Below are 25,485 nucleotides of genomic sequence, written 5' to 3'. Positions count from 1 at the left end.
CCAGCAGGATATTCGGGTGTCCTGAGTTTTATGTACAAACTCTACTGTATTTTCAGAGCTTTGACCCTTACAAAAGCATTCTTAAAGTGCTTTCCTCTTCATCTAACATTCATTTCCAAAACCACTGAAGTGAAAGGGTCTATTAGTTCAGGGCCAGATTTGAAAGCGCAGGCAAACTGCATTCATGAGGTTAAGAAATGGCTTAATAATTAAGTTAAAACAGTTGAAAGTGGATCTAATTTCAAACAGATCAGCTAACCGTGTTAGAAGCAAATGAGGGTGTGTGTTCCCTCCTATTTTCCCTTCCTTCCCTCAGATACTGGCTCCGAACCCAAGCAGTTTTTCTGGTTTCTTTTTCTTTTTGTCTTTTTCCTTCTTTTTAAACTTTACGTAAGATTGAATTCTTGTTTAACTGCCCATATGTTAAATTTGTGTCACACGCAGTGAAGACTATAGCACGTTGAATATTTAGTCCTTTTCTTTCATATACTGCATCTCATTAGTTTCTTTTGCAAAAAACAGACCCGTCAGGACATAGTTGGGTTTCACAATCTAGATACACAGATTTTACTCCACGCTGCGGAGCTGTGTGAAGTACACTAGAGCTGACCCGGTGTGGTTGCATCCGTTCACAACGTGTTCAGGCCGTCTGCAGGGCCTCCCGTGAACCGGTCTGAGCACCGTCAGCAGAGCGAGCCGGTGCTCAGCAGTTGCACTGCACTGGCGTCGCTCCCTCGTGCAGTCGCTGCTGCCAACTGTCCTCCTCCTGGGGCTTGTACCCGGGCGGGGCACAGTGAGGGGGACCACATGCGTCAGGGGCCCACCATGCCTTCACAGTAACAGCACCTCCTGGGGAGCCATCCTCTACTGTGTGCGTGCTGGTGCTTTCTCCCTGTATTAGTACCTCAGCGCAGTATTTCTAGCCCAGGCAAGGGCACGGGGGCCAGAACACGTGCACCCTGCTGTGCACACTCACAGAGAGACATCACAGGGTGGACTGGGGCAGGCACCGCCCTCCCCCATGACCCTCTGTCCACACCGCAGGAGGGAGGAGAGGGCACAGCGAGCTGAGCTTGAAGGCATCTGGGCAGATGCCCAGAGCAAGGAAGGACTGAGGACCGGAAGAAAGATGAGCTCCCCCGAGACTAGGCTATTCCCACCTACAACATGCAGGTGACGCCTGCCTTCTCACGCGGTGTTTCAGCATCAGCTGACCATAATATTATCTAGGATCTGGACTAAGTATTCGAGACTGAAGTAACAAATGGGACCCTGGTGAGGAGGGTTCCAGTGTGGGTGTTCTGATAATGCTGCTGTTCTGTGGTGACCCCCTGTAGGCCGGGATTGGGGTGAAGGAGAAGGTCCTGTCTGGGTACGTGGCTGCCCGTGCAGTGTCAGTGCTCTCGGGGCTCAAGTTTTAGGGATGATTTTTACCAAGTACAAAATGAACTCATCAAGAATGAAAGGTGTTCGTCATCATAAAAGCACCAGGTGGAAAAAGCTTTTTTACGAAAACCAGAGGGGGTATTTCAGCGACACCCAAACGTGAAAGGTGGTGTAAGCCCAGCGCCTCCATCCGCACTGACAGGGAGAACTCCAGGGGACGACTGTGTCCCGCGGTGATTGGAACTCAGGTGTCCTGCACAGCTCTCTCACGCTCTCATTTTAACTCCCATTACACTTCCTTCGGATGTCCTTCCCGTTTTCCTTGGTCAGCCCTCCTCAGTGCCGGGCATGGCCATCTGCCTCGGTTCGTCAGGGACAGTCCTGTTTTCTGCCTGTGGTCCTGTGTAATTAGTAACAGTGTGCCGTTTTCCACTTGCCAAAATGTCCTGTTTTGGGTGAGAATTATCTGGTCATCCTGTCAGTTTCTAAAGTAGACCCAGGACTTTGTGAGTAAGCACTGCTTGGGATGCAGAAGTCTGAGATGTGGTCCTTGCCCTCAAGGAGGGGAAAGTCCAGCTGGGAAGAGAGGATGTGTGCATATTAAACAAAGCATGTAATCTATCAAGTGCTAAATGAGAAAAATTAGAAGGTAGGGAGCCTCTGAAGATGTGAGCTATCGGGGGCGGGGGGGTCAGGCTTCTTTGTCGACAACAGAGGAGTGTTGGTTTAGTTTGACCAGGGAGGGGTCTGCAGAGGGGTACAGCGCCCAGGGTTGTTGGAAGGGCTGGAACACCAGAAACCACACCCAGATCCCCGTGGAAGGTGCGGGTGAGAAGTGCTCCCTCTGCCCCACCCTGTGCCCGAGGGCAGACCCACCGAGCCGGGAGGCTTACCTCCCAACCCTGGTCTCCCCGCGTGGCGTCTGAGCGCGGAGCCTGCGTCTCCAGCTTGCCGCCGCGGGAAGGAGAAAGACGGGAGAGGCTCCTGGGAATGTGCACGACTAAGGCAGAACGTTCAGTGTGGAGACCCCGCTGCGCGAGGAGGCTGTTGGGACAGTTAGCGCTGCAGAGGGCTTCGTGCCCGCGGCGGGGTTAGACCTGGACTTGGAGGGTGGGAAGGACCTAATCAGGGTGAAGGGGGGCGTTTTTCTCAGACAGAAACACCAGTCAGGTGACAACGCGTAAGAACAAATCTGGCCTTATTGGGGCATCGATAAGCAGATGCGGGCAGTTGGGAGGCAGTGGAAAGTGACATTCACTATGAAGCAGAAGACCTCTGGGTTTGAAGTCCGACAGAACTCCCCCCTGAAACATGAGACATCCCATGATGAAACAAGCCCATGGAGCTAGTCCGTGATAGCGTAGGCTTTGCTACCGTAACTCATGAACACTGAGATCTCAGGCTAACCTAACAAAGGTCTGTTTCCTGCATACACTGCAACACATCTAGTACCTTTTAGGGGGCAGTTTGCAATCAGGGATTGTCTGTAGCACACAGTCCCTCTGGGACCCAGGTTGCCTGCAAGCAGAGGATTGCTGGAGAGCCAGGCTTTTTCCTACCTTGGCCTAGGAGTCCCGTACGCACTTCTGTTCCCATCTGCTGACCATCTGCATGGCCCTGCCTGCTTCAGGAGTTTGGGAGGGGCACCCAGGTGGCTCCGTTGGTTGAGAGTCCAACTGTTGATTTTGGCTCAAGTCAAGATCCCAGGGTTGTGGGATCGAGCCCTGTGTGGAAGCCTGCTTGGGATTCTCTCCTCTCTCTCTCTCTCTCTCTCTCTCTCTCTCTCTCTCTCTCCCCCCCCTCCCTCTCTCCCTCTCCCTCTTCCTCTCTCTTTCTCTCTCTCTCCCTCTGCTCCTCCCCTCCTCACACTCGCTGGTGCATGCTTTCTCAAAAAATATTTGAGAAATAACATACTAATGGATAAATAAGGAGAAGATATGGGTGAATACTGGAAGTTTCTCTCATCGCCTGTTGGAAAGTTTTTGAGTGTGAGCATAACAGTAAAAGTCACCTGTGTGAGGAAAAACACATGAGCACTGGGCCACCCTGTGTGTCCTGTGTACCCACCACCCCCAGACCCGAGCACAGTGCCTGCCTGGTAGTTTGTGCTCAGTACGTATTTGCTGAATGAGCTTGGCTTTTAGTGACATACAGACTGGAATGGATCGTTTCTCGACCAGAGGCAAGGTAGTTGAGAATAAATCTATTACTTGAACTTAGGATAGTATATTCTTCAATAGCTAAAAATTATGGTCAGGCCATACAACCTGTTCTTTGAAGTCATCTGACATCTTGATAAACAGATTGCAAAAGCCCCCTTTTAAACAGATAATAATCTTGCGAATTTAAGTTCTTTCCATGGAAAGTGTAAGGATGAGTACTTTGGAGCTGAGCATGCATGCCTCTAACCACAGATGTTGGTTTTCTTCCCGTTTACTTTCTAAATGTTTTTTGTTGTTGTTGTTGTTGTTGTTTTTATTTCTAGGAGAGAGAGAGAGACAGCGTGAGCAGGGGAGGGTCAGAGAGAGAGGGAGTCACAGACTGAAACAGGCTCCAGGCTCTGAGCTGGCAGTCAGCACAGAGCCCGACGCGGGGCTCGAACCCACGAACCACGAGATCATGACCTAAGCAAAAGTCGGACGCTTAACCGACTAAGCCACCCAGGCGCACCACCCCCCACGTTTACTTTCTAATAATGAGACTGTCAGCCTGTTTCTCTCGTCATACCCAGAATATTGACCATGAGATGTGCCTCAAATAATAGAACCATGGATATCTTTGTTTTCTAATGTAGTTTGCAGTATTGTAAATTTAAAGGGTTTTAGAGAAACATATTTTCTCCTGCCCCTTTGTCTCCCCAATGTGAATCTATAAAATCACCAAGAAGTGTAAACATTCAAGCCATATGTCAAGTCAACAGTTATCTGTTAGGAAGTCCACCTATAAAAATAGGATGCAGTGCCCTTGAGATTTGCCACCACTCAAGAGAGAAATCTAAAGGACCACAAAAGCAGAGAACCATCACAAATGTAATTTATCACAATCAGCACTTTCCTTCCAGAAGCTCTTGGCTCCCAGGGCTTCTTTCTTGCAAACATCCATTTGAAAGACAGAGTATCTCCTCTGCACGTGAACTTTGGAGTCATACTGCGTGGAATTTGGGCTCTTGGCTCTGTTCCTTTTTAACTGCATGATCCTTGGCTGGCCACTTAGCCCTCCCTAGGTATGTTTCCTCTTTTATAAGTTGGGGTAATAGAGTCTATTTGATAGGGTGATTTTGACAGATGAGATAATACATGGAAAGCACTGAGCACCACCTAGCCCATAGGAAGTGATCGATGGATATGCGGTGTGAAATTGGGGGCCTGGTGATAATCAGCAAAGATTTATCTGGCCTAGCTAACCAAGATGCTCCATGGGCATGGGTTACATTTTGCCCAAATCACATATAGTGCATGAGAAGACGACTTGGCCATTCGTCTTTTCCGGCACATACATCACCAGCGACAGCCTTTGTAAAGTCTAGTTGCCTAAGATACTTCATGATCATAATTTAAGTTCCCCTTTTTCACTGATGTTGAGTGGTTGTTTTCTTTTATCCCTTCAGATGAGGTCAGTTCCTCTGAGCAATTACAGAACATCTATGGTCCAGGATAGTGTTATTTGCTACAGATCATTTTCTTTTAGCTATTCTTGCAGGAGGTGATTTCCTCTTCTGTGTTCTACTATTTTATCTGAAAATAAACACAGTCTGCCTAATTGGTCTCCCTGTTTTTACCCTCTATATAAATCAGATCGTGTCTCCCTTATGCTTAAAACCGTCAAGGATTCCATATGACCCAGCATATGTACCCAAAAATGGAAAGCAGACATTCAAGCCGGTACTCGTACGCCAATATTCATAGCATCATCCACAATAATCAAAAGGTGGAAAGAACCCCAGTGTCCATCAGCAAATGAATGGATAAACAAAATGTGATACATACATATAATGGAAAATTAATCATCCATGAAAAGAAATGAATGTTTGATACTTACCACTATATGAATGAATGAACTTTGAAAACATTATGCTAAGTGAAATAAGCCAGGCCTAAAAGGAGAAATGTTATAGGATTCCACTTAGACGAAAGATCTAGAATGGGCAAATTTATGGAGGCAGAAAGTAGGTTAGAGGTTATCAGGGGCTAGAGGTAGAAATGGGGAGTTGTTTCTTATTGATTACAGAGTCTCTGGAGGGATGAGAAAGTTTTAGAGATAGTGGTGATGATGTATAATTAATGCCACTGACTTGTATACTTGAAAATGATTAAAATAGCGAATTTTATGTTATATATCTCTTACCATAATAAAAAATAATTTTTATGTTGAGTTTCCTCGTGCTCACAGTGGAAACAAAAGTTCCTGCCACCACGTACAAGGTCCAGCATCTTGTCCCCGCCACTGGCTCTCTGACACCATCATTGACCTCTCTCGCCCTTGAATGTGCTGGGCCAGCCACGCTGGTCTCCATGCTGCCCCTTGAATGTGAACACATCAACTCCACTACCTCAGGAGGGCCTTTCCACTTGCTGGCCCCTCTGCCTGGAACATGCTTCCCCTAGATGCCTGTGTGACCCATCTGTCCTCTCCATTCAAGCATCTGCTGAAATACTGCCTTATAAGTGAGTCCTTCCTGAGTAGCTCTCTAGAAAATAGCCACCCCCACCATTCTTACTCCATTTTTCTCCAAGGAAAATCTCACCAGCAGACCCACCAAATATTTACGTGTTTCTTTGTCTCCAGTTACTAAAATGGAAACTCCATCCATAAGTGCTGAGATGCTTCGCTTCCTTCACGTCTTTGTATTTAATGTCTAGAGCAGAGCCTGGCGTGCCATAGCAGATGCTTAGGAAACATCTATTGAGTGAATGAATAAATGTATTTGTGTTGGAGATAGACATAGACATTCCTTACTAAAAAGGATTGCAGGACCAAATATCTGGTCATCTTATATATCAGTTAACTGTTGCCACTGTGCCTTATGACACAACCACAACCGTAGAGCCCTTAGACTAATGTCATCTGGACTTTCTCAGCCATCTGCAGTGAACTGTAGGGTGACTAAGCAGCTCGGGGCTTGGGGACATGTGTGGTGGTTCAGCGGAAAGGTAGAGATGGCTTCATCTGGGACTCCTTGAGTGAATCCGCTCTATTCTGTGTGGCTCATCCTTTGTCAGGCTAGCGGGGCACCTTCTCATGGTAAAGGCAGAGGAAGAACAGCAAACAAATACAAAAGTACTTTCCAAGCCTGGGTGTGCATCGTGTTTGATAACATCCCACTGGCCAAAGTAGGTCACCAGGACAAGACCTGGGAGTGCCTGTGAAGTTACGTGGCAGGAGGCACAGACACTGGGAGGCTGAAGAGTCGGGGCCACTCACGTCCTGAGTCTGCCGCGCCTGTGAAACCCTGGCCTTGGTGCCGGCGAGCTGCTTATCCTCTCTCGCTATAGCCCCACCAGAAATCACGTCCTGCTTTGACTTTCGGTCCACCTATTCCAATTCTCCAGCTCAACGTCTTGTTTTTCGGTTGTAGGACGGGAACTACTAACCACACAGAGCAAAACAACCCTCATTTTTCACATAGAGACTCCAGAATCTAAGTTAGTAAAAGTTAAAGGTCTTCCATGGTCCTCTGCTAAGGAAGCTTCAAGGACTCGAGAGTTTGGATGGCGTCCTCTGAAGCGCACATACCCAACGACTCAACATTATCAACCTTGGGGCATGTGGGAGGCAGAATGAATAACTGTCTCCCAGAGTCTTCCACATCGTCACCTCTGGACCCTGTGAATGTGTTAGGCCGCATGCCAAGGAGGATTAAGGTCGCAGGTGGAATTGAATTTGCTAATCAGCCAACGTTCACATAAAGAGAGGATCCTGCATTATCCAGGTGGGCCTAGTGTAATCAGGAGTCCTTAAAAGCAGAAGGGCTGTAGGAGCGTCAGATGTGAGATCAGAGAGAAACCTGACTTTGAAGATGTCGAGGGGCTGGGGTAGGCAGGGGGCGTGAGCCAAGGAACGAAAGCTGGAAAAGGCAAGGAAATGGACTCTCCCCTAGCGCCTCTAGAAGTTGGACAGCACATGGGACCCACATTGGATTTCTGCGCTCCAGAACTGTAAGATGATAAAATTTTGTGTTAAGCCACTCGGTTTTGGTCATGTGTCACGGCAGTGATAGGAAACAAATACAGGGACTGACTTTATCCTGTGGGATCAAAGCAAAAAACGAGAAGCTGTGTACTGGCAACTGAGAGGCTGTTTATGTCTCCTCTATTTTCCACATGTGCCAGGATTTTTTTTGTTCCGGTGTGGGAAACGCCTTTGTCGTGGAGAGGTGGAACAGGAGAAACGCTCAGGGGAAGAGGCGGGGTAGTTGCTGGGGCCCATCAGAGAAAAGGAGGAGGTGTGAGGCAGACACCGAGAGCTCACGTTCTCAGCAAGTCCTGGCCCCGCAGCTCTGAGCCCCACTTCCTGGGACTCCTTTCTCTATCTTGACCAAAATTTTCTCATCCCCCATCTCTAGCCCAAATCCTGCGAGAGCCCCCAACAAATCACGTAAGCCAGGATGGGGACCAAAGATTGGCGGGTACGTGCAGTGGTTGCCCTGGTCTGGGCGACGCACCTCGGAGCCGAGTCGATGGGATAGTCGGCTGTGCGTTGCTTCCTCTTTTCCAGAAAACACGCCACTGTGTCCCAAAGTAGCCTTTGTCATTGCACACCATCATCAGCAGCGTGTCGCAGTGGTCTGGGGTCTCCACGCCCTCACTCACACTTGATACTGATAGGCTTTTACCTTTGGACAATCTAGTGCCTGTGAATCAGTGTCTCATTGTTTTTAACTTGTATTTCTCTAATTACAAATGAGGTTGGCATATTTGTGTACATTTGTTGGATTCCTTTAGATTTTTTCTTTGATAAAGAATCTGTAAGTCTGTTCATTTTCTTCTGTTGAATGGATACCTTATTTTTAGGATTTCTTTATATTATAAAAGTCTGAAAGTCAGCTATATGTGAAGCACATGTCTTAGTTTGTGGCTTGTCTTTTAACCTCTTCTTGAGGCCTTTAGAATCTCATGTATTTTTGTCATCTAAGAACTCTTTCCCTACCTTGTGAGTTAGGATTTTTCTGGCCACATTACCTAAAATTTTTCCAGTTTTGGCCTTTCCCAGGTAAATAATCAGTCTACCTGGAATTGATTTTTAAGGATGGTAGGTAGGGGCCAAACTTCATTGTATTTTGTGTGTGTATTATCAATTGTTGTAGAAAATTGTACTGAAAGTCCGTCTTTCCCAGTGGTCTGAAATGCCTCTCTCAGAAATATCACGTCTCAATACACATGTGAATCAGTTTCTAGCCCTCTACCGGGCATCTTTTTATGTTAGTTGTCGGTTGCTGTGTGACAAATTATCTCAAAATTTAGCACGTAAAACAATTAACATTTATTGTCTCAGAGCTTCTGTGGGTCAGAAATCCAGCACAGCTCAACTGGGGTCTCGGGCTCCATGCCTGTTATGAGGCTGCTCTTGGGGTGTCAGCCAGGAGTGTAGCCTTATCTGGGGGCACCTGGGTGGCTCAGTCGGTTAAGCATCCAACTTGGGCTCAGGTCATGATCTCACGGTTCATGGGTTTGAGCCGCACATCGGCCTCTGTTCTGGCAGCTCAGAGCCTGGAGTCTGCTTCAAATTCTGTATCTCCCTCTCTCTCTGACCCTCCCCTGCTCACGCTGTCTCTCTCTCTCTCTCTGAGAAATAAATACAAACAGTTAAATTTTTTTCAAAAAGGAGTGTAGCCTTATCTGGAAGGTCAGCTGAGGAAATTCCTGCCTCTAAGTTCACTCGTGTGGTGATGGTGATTCCATTTCCCATGAGTTGTGAGACTGAGTCTTGGTCCTCAGTGGCTGTTGGCCAGAGGTCTCCTTCAGTCTCTTCTCACGTGGGCTCCTGCCCTGCGCAGGGCAGCTCACAGCATGGCGGCAGGCTTTCCTCAGAGCAAGCAAGCAGAGAGAGTAAGAAACGTGGAGGCCACAGGTTTTTGTCATCTAACTTCAGAAGTGGAAGCCCATCATTTAAGTCAGGTGTCATTAACTAGAAACAAGTCAGATTTGGCTGAAAGTGAAGCGTTACGCAAGGATGTGAACACCCTGACGCGAAGATCGCTGGGAGCCATCTTGGAGGTTGCCGCCACACTTTTATAGTGATATGAATAATTAAGTCTTTTCCTATTAATCTTCACTGTTATTTTAAGTGATATTTGGTAGGGCCGTTATTTTTAACTTTTTTAAAACTTTCCATATTCAAAATAGAAAGGAGAAATGGGAGTGCGTCTCCCTCTCTCTCTGCCCCTCACCCACTCACACACTCTCTCTCTCAAAGGAGATAGACATTTAAAAAACTTTTTTAAGAAGTGCTTCCTTAAATTTGTATTTTGGGAATTAAAATGCAATCATGATAGAGATAACTTTCAGATAGGAAGATGATTTTGTATTTCAAGCAAACTTTACAGAATCAGGAGATTTTGGGGGTCCTTTTCTGATAGTATACTGTACTGCATAATGTATATTTTAAAGTAATTTGCTTGCATCGATCACATATTTGGTTTCAGTAGATTTTCTGCACAGGCTGCGTGTTCAGGCTCAACCTGGAAAAAACAAGATGATTCTAAACTCTATCTTGAGTTATGAGCTATCAAACATTTTTTTCTTCATCCCTGTTAGCTTCCACTTCAAGCACTAACAGTGCCTCTGAGCCATGAGAAAAATTTACACATAATATTTTGAATCCATTAAAAGAGGTTCAGAGCTTAAGAGTTGTTTTTGTAGCTCTTGAGTTGGATGAATTACGATCTCACACAAAATAATAATTAGGTGATGGGTGGCTGCCTGGCTTTGGTTTTTGATGTGATTATCCCTTTCTTTCATTTGGCTCAGTTCAAGCCAGGGGTTTGGACATCCTGAAAGAGAGGATCACCCAGACCACGCAGAGGCACAGCAGAGCTCTTCCTTTGCCGAACGTCAAGGCAAGATTATTCAGAATATAATCTGAAATGCATTTGATCATGCAGTACATAGTTTAATAATTTATCCTTTGCCTTATTAGTAAAGCCTCGTATTTACTCTGCTGTCACCAAACAAGATTATAGTGATTTTATGTCTGTGGGCATGTTCTGGCTTAAAATTTTCCCTTTGTGACTTTAATGACCTGCTAGCAATGGCACATTCAAGGGAAGAAGGTGTAGGGAAAATCACATAGGAATAATATCTAACTTAGAATTGCTCATGCCCGAAAGTGCTACAGAAGGGCTGACAGTACTGTGCTCTCATCATGTAACTCTGTGACCGAAGTTTTAAAAATGTAAATATTTTTCCCAAATAAATGACCAGGTGTAATTGGTTCCAGGTTTAATTTGTGGATCCAGCCACATGCCAGTGCATTGCTGGTGTATGCGTATAATATTCTCTACGCTGACTTCCGGAACTAGAAAGTGCGAAGGTCTTTGGTCCGGAGATAATCAGGAACCCCTAATGATAGGGTCTTAAGATGCTCCGGTTAGAGGCATTGTATGGAAGAGCAGCTTGGCACCCTTCCTCCGCTCTGTGTCCTCGTATCTGGTGAGGACGCGAAGCACAGAGATGAGGGTGTCTGTCAGTCGGAGGAAGGGAGCTGGCCCTTGGAGGGCGGTTGCGGGGCCCTGGATACCCGCCTGTATCAGGGGCAGAAGAACTCCCTTCGACGCTGCGCTGCAAGGTGGGAAGGCAGGCGGCCAGTCTCATACAGGGATATCTTTTACTTGTGCAGAACCAGACCAACTGTTCATCATTAAAATACAGTTTGCAGCATGTTCTCATGGGAGCAGATCTCATTGTGTGTGTGTGTGTGTGTGTGTGTGTGTGTGTGTGTGTGTGTGCAGAGAAAGTTCAGCAAGATGCCATCTACAGGTCACACTTAGAGAATCTCAGCATGTGGGTCAGAACCGAAGGCAGAGAGCGCGCAATGCCTGCCCAAGACCGGAGGCTGGCTTTCCTGGGACGGCCTTCCATGGAGAGACCCGGGACGTCACCAGTATCTCTGTAAAGTCTGCTGGGTAGCAGTGTTGGCCCCGACAGTCGTTGACTGTGGTGTGCCTCGGGTTTTCTTCACCTTGCATCATAAGGGCACCTCTGCTACCTTATGACCAAGGTTAAGTTCAGCATGGCCGAAGCCACGCCTCCCATCGGCTTCACCTGCTCTAGCTGCTCTCTGTAAACTGGGCCAGCTGGGAGTAAGTGCTGTGAACAGCTTCCCCGGGAACGGGGGACGAAGGAAAGAGCACGTCCCCAGTACTCAGAATCCTGTAGGCCACGTGGTGACCCGTGCAGAACTGTCCCTCCTTCCACGTAGTGCTTCTCTGTGGAGCTGCCGTCCTCTGCCCTCCTGGATCCTCGGCTTCCGCCGCCGTATCACGTCCTAACAAGTTATAAATATTTTTGATGAAGAGGAGGAAGTGCAGGAGCGGCCTCGGAACGGCATGACCTCCCACTGGAAGGCCAAGCCCACTCAGCTCCCAAGAAAAGGGCAGGATATTTGCGTCTGTATAAAAATACAGATATAGAATGCGAAGGAACACAGAGAAGCACAGATACCTTTTTTAGGGAATGTGAATTGACTACTTCCTTCAGGTCCCTCTTTTCAGCTGTAAGAGCCATGAGTAGGACAGACATGGTGGCTTCAAGGTGTGCGTTAGCAGAAGGAAAAGGCCTCAACAGAGGTGGAGCCCTGGCACGCACCCCTCCCCCCATTCCTTCTCCAGGAAGCTTCATGGTCAGCCAGCCACGAAGGGAGGTGTCCCGCGACCCTCTTCCCTGTAAACGTGGACTGCACCTCTTTGTGCAGCTAGTTCAGCTCGGCCGGCACTGAGCATTCCTGGTGCAAAATGAGAAAATGGGGGATTCACATAAGCCAGGAGTGTTGAGCACAGTAATGTGTACACACTCACACACACAGTAACCCACGTCCTGATCCCAGCAACCCGGCAATGTTCCCTGGCATGGCCAAAGGGACTTTGGGTATGGGGTTCCATTAAAGGTAGAGATGGAGAAATTATCCTGCATTAGCCCCGGGGCCCCGAGCTAAATCACGAGGACCCTTATGAAAAGCCGATACTGCTGGCTTTGGAAACGGAGGGAAAAGGCCACAAGTCATTGGATACAGGCAGCCTCCAGAAGCTAGGTAGAGAGCAAGGAAAGCACCCTGTCCCTGGAGCCGCGGGGACAGTGCAGCTCTGCCGACATCGTCATTGTAGAGAGTCTGACCTCCAGAACTGCAAGAGAGTGAATGTGTACTAAAACCTGGGGCGGGGGGCTCAGGTGGTTAAGTGTCTGACTTCAACTCAGGTCAAGACCTCACGGTTCCTGAGTTCAAGCCCCTGTTGGAGCTCTGTGCTGACAGCTCAGAGCCTGGCGCCTGCTTCCGATTCTGTGTCTCCCTCTTTCTCTGCCCCTTCCCTGCTTGCACTCTGTCTCTTTCTCTCTCAAAAATGAATAAAAACATTTTGAAAAAACACCTGAGGTTTAGGGGGCACCTGGTTGGCTCAGTCAGTTGAGCATCTGAGTCTTGATTTCATAGCTCGGCCTTGATCTCAAGGTTTGTGGGTTCAAGCCCCACGTCAGGCTCTAAGCATGGAGCCTGCTTAAGATTCCCTTCCTCTCTCTCCACCCCTCCCCAGATCTCTTTCTTCTCTCTCTCTCAAAATAAATTTTAAAAAATTATTTTAAGCTTTAGGTTTGCGGTAATTTATTCAAGTAGCAATAGAAAGCTAATAATATACCATGCTACTTCTCCACTGGCAAGTTTTTCCCCACTGGTAGTATTTTATATTTATACTATATAGTATCGATGATGTTTGGCCCCCTGTCCCATTTACCCTTCAATCTAATAAGAAATACAAGAAAACGCACATGGCAATTTGTATGGAAAGACTCTGCACCTGTATAAAATGTGAACCCATGGCACTGAGGACCAGGTAGAAATGCGAACCCTCCTTCAGCCAGCACTGCCGCCTCCTCCGCGCTGGGCCCCGGGCAGGCATTGGAGAGGCTCCTCTCAAGGATCACACAGTAGAGGCCGTTTGTTGCCAGTGACAGGTGCCATGCTGAAGGCCAACCACCAGGATACCCGGCCCCACAGAGGAAGCCCCTGACACCTCTGGGCGGGACGCTGGTGGAGAGAGCTTTTCCTACAAGAGGTCCCATCTGACAGGGCCCTGGGAAGACCGTGGGTGGAGGGAGCTGGCTGCTTCGGGTTGGGCACGGAGCAAGGGCAAGAAGGTTTCATGTACCTTTGTGGGATCGACAGTGACTTTTTCCCCTTCGTTTTTAGATTCCTTGAAAAACAATTTATGACAAAATTAAATATCAAAGGAAAAAGCAGATGTGAAAATGGGCCCCTGGCACATCTGAATGTTGAATCCCACATCATAAAGTGTGGAATCCAAGTTTCCCTTCATGTGTGAGATGGTTTTAGTTAAGAGCCGTTCCAGAAGGTTCATTCCATAGAGTAAGAGCCGAGGAGGGTTGGGGGGTGGGGGGAAGGGATGCTGGAGCAAGAGCGGCATACTTCCTGGCTTGTGGGGACATGTCCAGGACAGGATGTCCCTGTCTCACTGGGTCCTGTTGCTAAGTGCGTGGGAGGCTCTGGCCTCCCCCACATTCCAAGTCCCACCGCTTGGCCCGGGTGTAATAAGACAGCCCTTTCCCCAGCCCTCCTGTATTCCAGGCGTCCGCCAGGGCGCTGGGCATGTACCGCTCACCCTTCCCACATCATCTGAAGACAGATGCTGAGACAGCCCTGCCCCGGACGAGAGGTAGCGAGGCTCAGGGAGTTTCCACCACTTGAAAGGTGTCTACTTTTCAGAACTCGTGACCACACTAAGTTTTTCTCTAAGTCACTTACACACCTTGTTCTCTCTGTGCTGTCGTGTGTGCATGCGCGCACACACATAAACTTTTACCTCACTGTTGGTTATTGATCGTCACCTCACCTATAAGCACTTATTTTAACTGCATTATAGAAATGCTACATTATTTTCTGTTCATGAATGCTGCTTCTAACTGTGTAGAGGTCTGCCGTGTCTGCGCACCTTGGACTTCAGGAGAAAGTCCTTCTGTTTCCTGTATTTTTAAGTTCCTTTTCCTTCAGTGCCACAGCAGTAGGGACAGTTGAAATGTGCAAAGCTCGCTATCTACTGATTACTGTCATCCGAGAAACTTTTTTTTTCCCAACCTTATATTTAAAAATACATGGGGCACCTGGGTGGCTTAGTGGGTTAAGCGTCCGACTTTCGCTTAGGTCATGATCTCACGGTTCGTGGGTTCGAGCCCCGCGTCGGGCTCTGTGCTGACTGCCAGCTCAGAGCCTGGAGCCTATTTCAGAGTCTGTATCTCCCTCTCTCTCTGACCCTCCCCTGCTCATGCTCTCTCTCTCTCTCTCTCTCTCTCTCTCTCTCTCTCTCTCTCCCCTAGAAATAAATAAAAATATTTAAAAAAATAAAATAAAAATACATCATCAGACTCATTTAACCAAGGTCTTGAATCGGTGAGGGTGAAGATAATAAAAGAAGCACAGTGCGGTAGAGACAGGCCAGATCTTCCCTCTGCTGGGTTGTGGCGTCCGGCTCCCACGTTGACCTGCGGGAGACTGGCAGGTGAGGTGGCTTCCCTCGTGTGCGACCCTGTGATGCAGACTTGGCCCTGAGGGACAGGAGGGGGGCTTCTCACCACAGGACTTTACATCCAGACGTGTTAGGTATGCAGTGGGGGTGTTTGTGGTGGGGAGTAATATACAGGGGGAAATGGCTATGTTGAATACAACTACAAGTGACCCAGTGTGGTCATTCAAGAAGTAACTTTCATATTTCGAGCAAAACTTTACTGACAATGAGTTGGAAGGAGAAATGTGAAACCGTCAGAAGTCGAGGATGTTTTTCAGGCCGCGGGCACAGGCGCGTTACCTGCCCCACAGCTCAGTGAGGCCTCAACCAAATGCGTAATGCGTTAGGACTCGCCTCGTCCTGCGAGGCTGGCCTGACCCCTGCCTGGCAGCCACCATCACTGGGTGACAGCTCCTTGAGTTGCAGGTGCAGAATGAAGGTCTAGCCCTCGAGCCTGGGCTGGAACCGTGGTAGATATTCCCGGAAGCTGGGAGATGTTTCGTTTCAGGGCCTCACTCGTTGAGGGCCCCCTTCCAAGGCCCTGTACTTAATTTGGTTTTCAATTTTTTTCCTTAAAAAGAAAGCTTCCATCCCCGCACTATCCGGATCTACTCCTGGGTGAGGGTATCCGTGATCCTCTTGAGGTAATGCAGGATGGAGTGTGAGGGGGGCTGCGTGCAGATGTGCACAGGGACCCCCACATTTTTCTGGGAAACAGTCTGTAGTCTTAGTTATGGCCCTGTAAACCCAAATTGAAGAAGTATTGATTTAATTTCTAGAGGCAATTATGTAGAGTTCATGTAGATTAGTTCCCGAATACATCATAGGCTGTGTCAGTCACCAGGGACACAGAGAGATGTCTTTGTCATCAGTTGGATCTCATCTGGAACGCACACCTCTGTATTCATTCATTCATTCATTCATTCACTGATTCATTTCTAAACGTTTACCGAGTCCTTGCTCTGTACCTGTTGCTGTGCAGTTTCAAGAGCCTGGAGGTGAGTTAGGCAGCCTCCCTGCATTAGACGAACCCCCATCACTGACGTCGTTGTAGCTGAAGAAGGAGTGTGTTCCCTTCCAAGGTTGCTGTGTCCACATAAGTGCTGTCCTCGAGATAGTGAGACTACTTTTATTTTTATTTATTTTAATTTCAGTTTCATGGCTTTACTTTTAATTTTTTTTTTAATGTTTATTTTTGAAAGAAACTGTGTGTGAGCAGGGGAGGGGCAGAGAGAGAGGGAGACACAGAATCGGAAGCAGGCTCCAGGCTCTGAGCTGTCAGCACAGAGCCCGACGTGGAACCCAAACTCCTGAGCCGTGAGATCATGACCTGAGCCAAAGTCAGATGCTCAACCAACTGAGCCTCCCAGGTGCCCCCAGACTATTAGTCAAAATAAAAGTTTGTCAGTGTGTTCTTAGCTCCACAACATCACACAGAAAGCCAGTGTCACAGGAGTGTGGTCTCCTGGGGCGCGGGCAGGTTTGGGTGCGCCTCTGAGCTCCGGCCGCTGCCCCCACTGCCTCGGGGGAGGAGAGCCCCGAGCTTTGGGCTGTACACCCCCTTGTTGAGGAACGGACGCCCACAAAACGTCAGCCCATGTACCTGTGGGGCGCAGAAGTACATGATTGAACTGCCATTGGGTCGAGAGATTTATCCTTGTGGGTGGCAGGCTTTGTAACTTTGCAGTTAGTCTCGTTCAGGCAAGCAAGAATTGCTGCACATCCGGCACATGGAAGTACTGGCCGCTGGGAACCGGATTGTAGAGCTGGTTCTCGCTTCCCCATTCCCAGTCTGTGTGCCTCTCGCTACTCATCTCAACACAAGTCCTCCTGGGTCTCCGCCCAAAGTCTACCGTGCGTCCTGTCCTGCCCGTGCCTTCTGCCAGCGTCCGCACGTCTGTCGCCTCCCCCTCCGCTTGCCGCCGGGCCCTCTCCCCCGTCCTCTCCCTTCCTTCCCACCTCCCCTCCCTTCCGGAACGTGCAGCCCCAGTGTCTCGCTGTGCCTGCCGAGCTGCAACCCAGCTTCTCATTCAGAGGACGAGGCTGTCAGCAGTGCGTCCTTGGGGAGCTGAGGAGGGAAGCCGAAGCCAAGTCATGTGCACCGCTGGGGGTTCCTCTTTCTTCCACAGACACGCCTTACGCTGTCCTGCCTCTAGGTCGCCCCCTCCACCCCACCCCACCCCTCGTTCCTCCCANCCCCGCACACTCAGGAAGAAGCATGAGGGAACAGAGACCACCTAAAGAGTAGCACGGTAGTGTCTCCTAGCTCTTCATGCTCCTTCCAAGCAGGACTTTGCACCTTGTCCGTGCCTGGTACACAGGGAAAGTGATGGTGGCTGCACCACCCTGCACAGTAATGGAGGGAGCTGCGTCTGGAGGGCCTACCCTTCTGGCCGCCCAGACCCCCCCAGACCCCTCTTCCAAGTTTGGGGCAGTCCTCCTGCCACAGTGCCCCAGCTGGAAATCTCCGCCCTCAGGGATAGTTTGTGGAATAAAACGGCATCTATCATTCTTTTGCTGAGTAGATGTTGTTGCATCCCTAAAAGTCACGTTTTTTATGTGAGTCCACTCTATATAAATGTTATGCTTCATGAATCCTGCCTTAATTTTCCATAGAACACACATTCTGTCTCCTATAAGTTGTGTATCATCTGGAAAATCATGAACTTGGTCTGACATTTCAAGGAAAGGAAATGTGATTTCTTCATACCTAACTTGGGGCCGCCTGCCATGGTGCATGTTTGAATGTGTCTTTGTTGAAGGAGTTACTGATAGCTGCTTCTTGCCTCAAACTAAAAAGCTTCTGCACAAGAAAGCAAACCATCAACAACAACAAAAAAGGCAACCTACTAAATGGAAAAAATATTTATAAGTCATATATCTGATATGTGATAAGGGAGTAATATCCAAGATATATAAAGAACTCCTACAACTCACTAGCAAAAAAACAATCTGATTACAAAATGGGCAGAGGATCTGAGTAGGTATTTTTCCAAAGAAGATGTAACATGGCCAACAGTTACATGAGAGGTACTTAAACATCACCAATCATCAGGGAAGCGGAAATCAAAACCACAATAACACCTCATGCCTGTTAGAATGGTTATTATCGAAAAGATAAGAAATAACAAACATTGGCGAGGATGTGGAGAAAAGGGCCCTGTTGGTAGGATGGCAAACTGGTGTGGCCACTGTGGAAAACAGTCTGGAGGTTCCTAAAAATTTAAAACCAGAACTGTCATATGATCCAGCAGCAATTCCTCTTCTTCTGTGTATTTATCTGAAGAAAATGAAAACACTAACCCCTGTATCCATTGTAGCGTTGTTTATAGTCACCAAGGTATGGAAACAGCCAAGTATGCATCAATGTATAAATAGATAAAGAAGATGCGGGATAATATATACATATATGTACGTAACAGAATATTATTCAGCCACAAAAAGATGGAAATCTTACCATGTGCAGTAGCATGGATGGACCTTTAGAACAATATGGTAAGTGAAATAAGTCAGAGAAGAATAGATACCGTATGGGCTCAGTTACACGTGGAATCTTTTAAAAAAAAAAAAAAACCGAAGTCAAGCTCATGGTTACAGAGAAAGATGGATTGGCATGGGGACGGGCAAAATGCCCAAAGTGGTTAAAAGGTGCAAACCTCCAGTTATGGTATGAATAGGCCCTGGGGCTGTACCGCACAGCTGTACCATACAGCTGACTGTAGTTAACAATACTGTGTTGTATATTTGAAAGTTGCTAAGAGAGTAAATCCTGACAGTTCTCACCACAAGAATAAGATTGTAACTATGCGTGGTGGCTGATGTTTACTAGACTTATTGTAGTGGTCATTTTGGAATATCTAAAACATCGAATCGTTTAGGTTGTATACCTGAACGAAAAACAATGTGATATGTCAGTTATATCTCAAAAAAGAAAAAAAAAAAAAAAAAAAGAAAAGACAGCTTCTTGTGTAGGGACTCATTACTTGATTGACATCACAACAGGGCTTTTTTGCATCTTTTAAATCCTTTTTTTCCCTCTCTATGTTTCCGTCTTCCTAGGAATTCAGAAATAGGCTCGGGAAGCACCCGAGTTCAGTATCCCACACCTCTGCAGCTGGACGAGATGCCGCGAGGTCCCTGATGGCGCTCTGCTTGCGAAGGCTCCGTCAAGACGGTGCACTGAGAGTGTCCGTGGGCCTGGCTCTGTTTGCTCTTTTTCTTGCTTTTTTTTGTCAAAATCTGTAATGAAAACACAACTAAATGCAGCGTTGGAGAAAAAGAATAAATCTCTAATTAAAATCTTCAATGAACAGAAAAGCAACCCACATCAGTATTCCAAGAGTAAACATCTGTGTTGGTCACCGTGTCCCTGCTCCAGCCACACTTGTTAATGAGGCTGATGGTGTGTCTCATAGGTCGGGCCATTGATTATTTGACCTAAAACCTCCTCCCAGCTGCCATGGCATATCTTTTAAGTTAAGCTCCTTTTGGTTTATTTGCAGCAAGAAATGCAAGGGGTTGCATTTTCTTTCAATCTCCTCTCTTCAAGTCAGAACCTAATTATACGGTCATCTTTTCCTTATGTGGGAAGAATTTTGAACCTTCAAAAATGTGTCTTTCTCTCTCTGCTTTGTTTGGAGTCCTGGTGCTACAAACGTCGTCTTTTTCACAGCAGATATGTTCCTGCAAAATTTAGAGAGAAACCTGCATTTGGAAGCAAGAATTCTTTTGGAAGGCACAGGGTGAGTGCCAATTCAAGGGCTCTCGGTGACATCGTTGAGAAGTGCGAGGAGCCCCCCGCTTCTCAGCACCTGCAGACCTTCAAAGACTGGATTTGTCTCAAGCAGCTGTGCCCCTTTTCTGACATCTTTGATCAATGACATCAAATATTTATTTCTACCTGGCATCGTTGGCCTTTACTAAATAGTGACTTATTTCACTTAACTCATAAAAGGAGTTCACGTGTTAAGCAGTCTCATGAACATCAGGATTTAAATGTTATTTGGACGGTGTGGAGTCACAGGGAAATCAGGGGTCCTCTGGTTACCACAGTGCGTTTCATATTTAAACATATATGCCTGTTCAGCTCTTCTTTCTATCTCAAAATGTTTCAGCCTTTTATGTCTTTTAAGGAATCCAAATAAAATTTAATTATGTCATCAGTTGTGGAGTTTGGAAAACAAAACAAGACGAGAGTTAGTACATTTCTCCAAGCCCAGCATGTGCTTCTGAGAGGAAGTCACATTTCAAACACAGAGGACCTGCCCGTGCCTCTCCCAGGGTCCCCAGTGGAGCATGCATTTGGGCACAGCCTGCGCCACAGCCTGGAGTCATGCTCTATGGGGCGTAAGAGCCTCGCGCCCCTCACTGACTAGAGACGAGAAGGAAGGGCGCTCCTGTCCCCCAGCTCCCACCGCCAGCCGCGGTAGGGGTTCTCAAGGACTGTTTCAGCCATACAGCGTGCTCCCCACCCCACCTCTACGGTTTCCGTCCCCCCAGTCGCGCTGCGACTTCATTCTGTGCTTTGCTTCAGAAAGTGTAGAAGCCCCACGGTGGAGACCAGATCACCCCTGATATTTACCATCCTGGTGACCAGTTGGCCAGAGGGGTGGCTGTGGTCTGAAAATCTAGCTTTTGTTTTTCCATGACGTCCTGCTGGAGGGAGGGAGGAGGGAGCGGGTGTGGTGCTCGCTGACAGCCACGTTCTCTTGTGGACAGGATGCGCCCGGAGCCACAGGAGTAGGTGTGGACATCAGGAAAGCTCTCCCCTTTCCCCGTCCTCTCCTCCCGGCCCCTAGGGCTACCGGGAATCTCCCGCCCACCTGGAGTTCTGCCTGGCCTCGCGACCGTGGGCCACAGAAGGGGGAAGGGTCATGTCTTCGAGGCAGACGAGTTCAATGGCCATGTGCTTTTCCCGCCACAAGGGTGATTATAGGCACACGTTTCAAGATGAGGTCCCTGAGGGAGTGCAAGGAGCACCTCCCAGCACGTGCTAAGCAGGTGTAGGACAAGAAAGGAATTTTTGTAGAACGAGGTGTAGAACAAGAAAGGAACTTTTGTTGAGTTAAACCACTGAGGTTGGGAGTCCTCAGTATAGCATAACAGACTATCCTGATTCATCTAAAAAGTCAGCCAAGGGGTCGCCTGGGTGGCTCAGTCAGTTAAGTGGCCAACTTTAGCTCATGGTTCATGAGTTCAAACTCCTGTTAGACTCTGTGTTGACAGTGTGTGACCTGCTTGGGATTTTCTCCCTCTCTCTCTGCCCCTCCCCTACTCACTCTCTCTCTGTCTCTCCAAAGAAATAAACTTGGAAAAAAAAAAAAAAGTCGGCCATGATAGACAATTGACTTGCAGTTCTTAATCATAGCTTCTGTTGTGCTGATTATTTTCTTTGCACATTTTCCTTTAGTACCAACATCTTCTTCTTCTTATTTTTTTTTTTAAACATCGCCCTTCCTGCTGAAAATTAAACTCTGAAGAGATCCGTCTTGTTTCATTCTGGCTGCCTTAACACCACCATAGACTGTGTGGCTTTTCACTGGCAGAAATCTATTTCTCCTGATTCTGTAGATGAGGAAGTCCAAGATCAAGGCCCCCCAGAGATTTAGTACCAGGGCTTACTTCCTGCTTCATTGTCTGCTTGTGGACCTCACTGGGTAGGAGGGGTGAGAGAGCTCTCCGAGCCTCCGTTGTAAGGGCACTCATCCCATTCATGAGGCCTCCACTTTTGGGACCCACTCACCTCCAGAGGCCCCCACCTCCCACCATCACATGTTTACAGAAAGAAGATTAATCAAGTTTCTTTTATCTTCCTCCCATCCACTCCCTCTCCCTCTCCCTCTCTTTCACCCTGTCTTCCTTGGTTCATCAAGAGTGAGGTAGTCAATAGGATAATGTAAAAAATTCTTTGGTGAAAACTTTGCTTTGTTGCTGGGAAAATGTGTCTAAACTTCAGATTTCCATATGTCTTACAGTCAAGATAAGTTTTTCTGTTGACTTCAATCCAGGTTGAAATTTTCAGTCAGAGAGAGAGAGTTGGAGTTACAAATGAAGCTTTCAGAGGTTTTTATCATAATAAGCATAGAAGAAAGCAAAGGAAGAGAAAGATTGAGGGAGGGGAGGAAAAGAAAGAGAGAAGAAAAAAGAAAAGAGGGAAAAAGATATTCTTAAGATTTGCTTGGCCCCTGAGGCACCCCAGGATATTTTAAATTTTTGAGGGAAACACAGACATCTGTCAGATACTGTGCAAACCACTCGCTCAAAGTGGTTCAGTTTCAACATTGGAATGCACACTTTTTGAAGATGCCATGTCTAAGGCTGGATTTTAGGCAGTTGCTGTGACAAAAAGCAAGTGTCAAGTGAAAATGTGGAATAAAACCTGAACCTGTTTCAAGGTTTGAGAAGTTGTGCAGTGCCCAATAGATGCACAGCTTCCATTAATAAGTAATTATGGTAAGTTTAGAATAAAATATTTATTTCAACTTGTATTAACTTTTCTCACACAGATTTTGTAAGATATTAAGAGACAAGTATTTATTAAGTTGTTGGTACCTACCTACTTAGGGAACAGAACGGTTAGCTGTTTCTTTTGGCCTAAGACTGTCATGAGCCGAGAAAGCTTGAGAACCAGGGCACCTGGGTAGCTCATTCTGTTGTGTCCGACTTCGGCTCAGGTCATGATCTCCGAATCGTGGGTTTGGGCCCTGTGTTAGACTCTGTACTGACAGCTCAGAGCCTGGAGCCTGCTTTGGATTCTGTGTCTCCTTCTCTCTCTTCCCCTCCCCCACTCAAGCTCTGTCTCCCTCTGTGTCTCAACAATAAATAAACGTTTAAAATTTTTTTAAAAAAAGCTTGAGAACCTCAGCTCTATGGGGTAGTCTATTAGAGGATCCATGCCAAATTTATATTTAAGCTGGGGTCCTAATTATTTCTTAAAATAGTTTTTTAGTTTTTTCAATTTATTAGTAGCACGTGTTTCATAAATTTGCACTTGCCCTGCCATCGAGCTAGAATTTATGGTGTTGAAAGTATAAAATTTGAGATAAGAAACCATAAAGGAGTCAATGATCTGAACCAACTGGATTCAGACCTCAGTACAAATTGGAAGCAGATAGTTTAGGGAAAGCATGAGGTTTTTGACATCAGCAAAAGTTCGGGTTGAATTGCAGCCAGAAGCTCTACTTTCTGAAGCTCATCTCAATAGGGACATGATTCCACCGCAGGGTCACTGAAAGATGAAATGGGACCATATATATATCAAGTAGTATGTCCTTGGCACACGGGATTTTTTTCCCCCTTTCATGATTACTTTAGCCATTTAAACATGAAAACCTATTTTATAAATAGGGTTAGGTGGTTTTCAATTCTGATATTAACACACGACCACCCAAAAGAATTATATATGGAATTAAAAGATTGTTGCCTCAAGGGACTTAGGCTCTAATTCTAACATGCAGCCAAGGAAGAAAAATTCAAAGAAAATGGATCACAGCTGTATTTGAGGAGATCAAATTAATGAACGGTGTGGGGCACAGATTTGGGTGGCCAATCTAAGATCAAGAAGGAGATTTTCCATGGCCAGAGATGAAAAGAGCAAGCAGATTAATTGGAGACCTAGAAGTCATGCCCTCCCCCCACCCTGCCTTGGGGGTAAAAGGAAATGCAGACACTATTATTCTTCATTAGTTTTCTGTCAATTATTTCCTACCACTACTGTTTCCTGGGCTTCCATAGCCAAAATATCCCAACTGTGTAGAGGTTGAAGCAAAGAGTTTATTTGGTCACTTACAGTCTGGTTTATGGACATCTGAATTATTTATGAATACCAATGGGCAAGTGCCCAGAAAAAAATCCATATTTATGTAAATATACATATTTATATATTTCACACACACACACACATATATATATTTAAAAATACAACCTTAGATCAAGGTCAGAGAGAACTTGGAATTCAGAAATGCCTAAAGAGCTACGAATTTTGACACCTAGGTTTATCTAATCTGCTTTTAATATGCCTACTTAATAATAGTAACTATAGATGTTATTCCAGGCTGTCTGATTCTAACCTCTGAACTTTTAAGTTATTTTTAACCCAGTTTCCAAAAAAGGGAATAGGACACATGTGGTTTCTAAACAGAGCAAGAGATTCAAATAAATATAAAGCATACCATCCACATACTGGATGCACAAGTATTGAGGCTAGTTACAAACCACAGCTTACTTTGAAGTTGTGTTATCTCCCTCAAAGAGCCACTTCAGAATGACTATGATGACCCTCACTCCTGAATGTAGTTCCTGGTGGTATCTTGTGAGTCTCTGCTCTTGTGGGAAGAATTTGTGTGATACCTTTACTCTTGCAGGTGTGATCTGTTTTGAAATCAGTAGAAGTAATTTAAACATCTGGTGAGTGACAATTAGATTGAGCTAAGTGTATTGGTAGGTATCCCTGGGAACATTCTTTTGTGGATCTTGGCCCTCTTAAGAAGATGCCTCGCAGCAAGACTTTCTCCCTTAAACACTAGACTTCCCCCTGAACAGCATGCACCAAAAAAAGTCCAGGAGCAAATGAATTCACAAGTGAATTCTACCAAACATATAAAGAATAATTAACACCAGTCCTTCACATACACTTCAAAAAAATTAAAAAGGAATGAATACTTTCTAACTCATTCTATGAGGCCAGCATTACCCTGATAGTAGAGCCAAATAAAGATACCACAAGAAAAGAAAATTGAAAGGCAATGTCCCTCATGACTAAAATGCAGAACTAATCAACAAAAATACTAAACAGATTTGCAAGGTGATTTCAACAGCATATTAAAAGAATTATGTACCGTGACCTAGTGGGATTCACCCCAGGAATGCAAGGGTGGTTCAACATAAAATCAATCAACATTACATATCACACTCGTAAAATGAAGGGGAGAAAAAACATTTGATTAGTTCAACTGACACAGCAAACGCATTTGACAAAATCCAACACCCTTTCATGTCAAAACCTTCCTAGAAAACTAGGAATAGAGGGGAAATTCCTCAACATAAAGGGTATTTATGAAAATACACAGCTCATACTGTACTCAGTGGTAAAAGACTAAAGTTTTCCCCAAAAGATCAGGAACAAGACAAGGATGCCTGTTTTCACTGTGGCTATAAAACATTGTGCTATAGGTTCTAATGAGTGCTATTAGCCAAGAAAAATAAATACAAGGCACCCAAATTGGAAAGGAAGAGGTAAAACGATATTTGCAGATGACATGATCCTATGTATACCAAATCCAGAAAAATTCACAAGAAAGCTGTTAGAACTAATGAAAAATTCAGCACAGTCGTAGATAATTTGTATTTCTATAAACCAGCAATGAACCATTTAAAAA

General features: G+C 46.3%; 1 protein-coding gene across 6 annotated transcripts in view; it reads left to right on the top strand.

Annotated features, from left to right (window-relative positions):
- Positions 1 to 25,485, top strand: part of CDKAL1 (CDKAL1 threonylcarbamoyladenosine tRNA methylthiotransferase) — a 700,075-nt gene that overhangs the window by 625,800 nt on the left and 48,790 nt on the right. For 3 of the 6 annotated variants that reach the window (XM_077769566.1, XM_077769568.1, XM_077769567.1), the window contains one exon: positions 19,169 to 20,268. The exons of 2 other annotated variants lie outside the window; for them this stretch is intronic. In XM_077769566.1, the coding sequence (XP_077625692.1) occupies positions 19,169 to 19,354 (186 nt within the window). In that variant the 3' untranslated portion in view covers positions 19,355 to 20,268. Of the gene's footprint in view, positions 1 to 10,352; positions 10,494 to 19,168; positions 20,269 to 25,485 lie in introns of those variants that run through there. One more of the 6 variants, XM_077769570.1, reaches the window with a different exon arrangement.

Source organism: Crocuta crocuta, unplaced genomic scaffold (genome assembly GCF_008692635.1).
Source record: "Crocuta crocuta isolate KB4526 unplaced genomic scaffold, BGI_CrCroc_1.0 scaffold145, whole genome shotgun sequence".
NCBI lineage: Eukaryota > Metazoa > Chordata > Mammalia > Carnivora > Hyaenidae > Crocuta > Crocuta crocuta.
The sequence above is the reverse complement of the archived record's forward strand: the minus strand, read 5'-3'. Positions and strand labels throughout refer to the sequence as shown.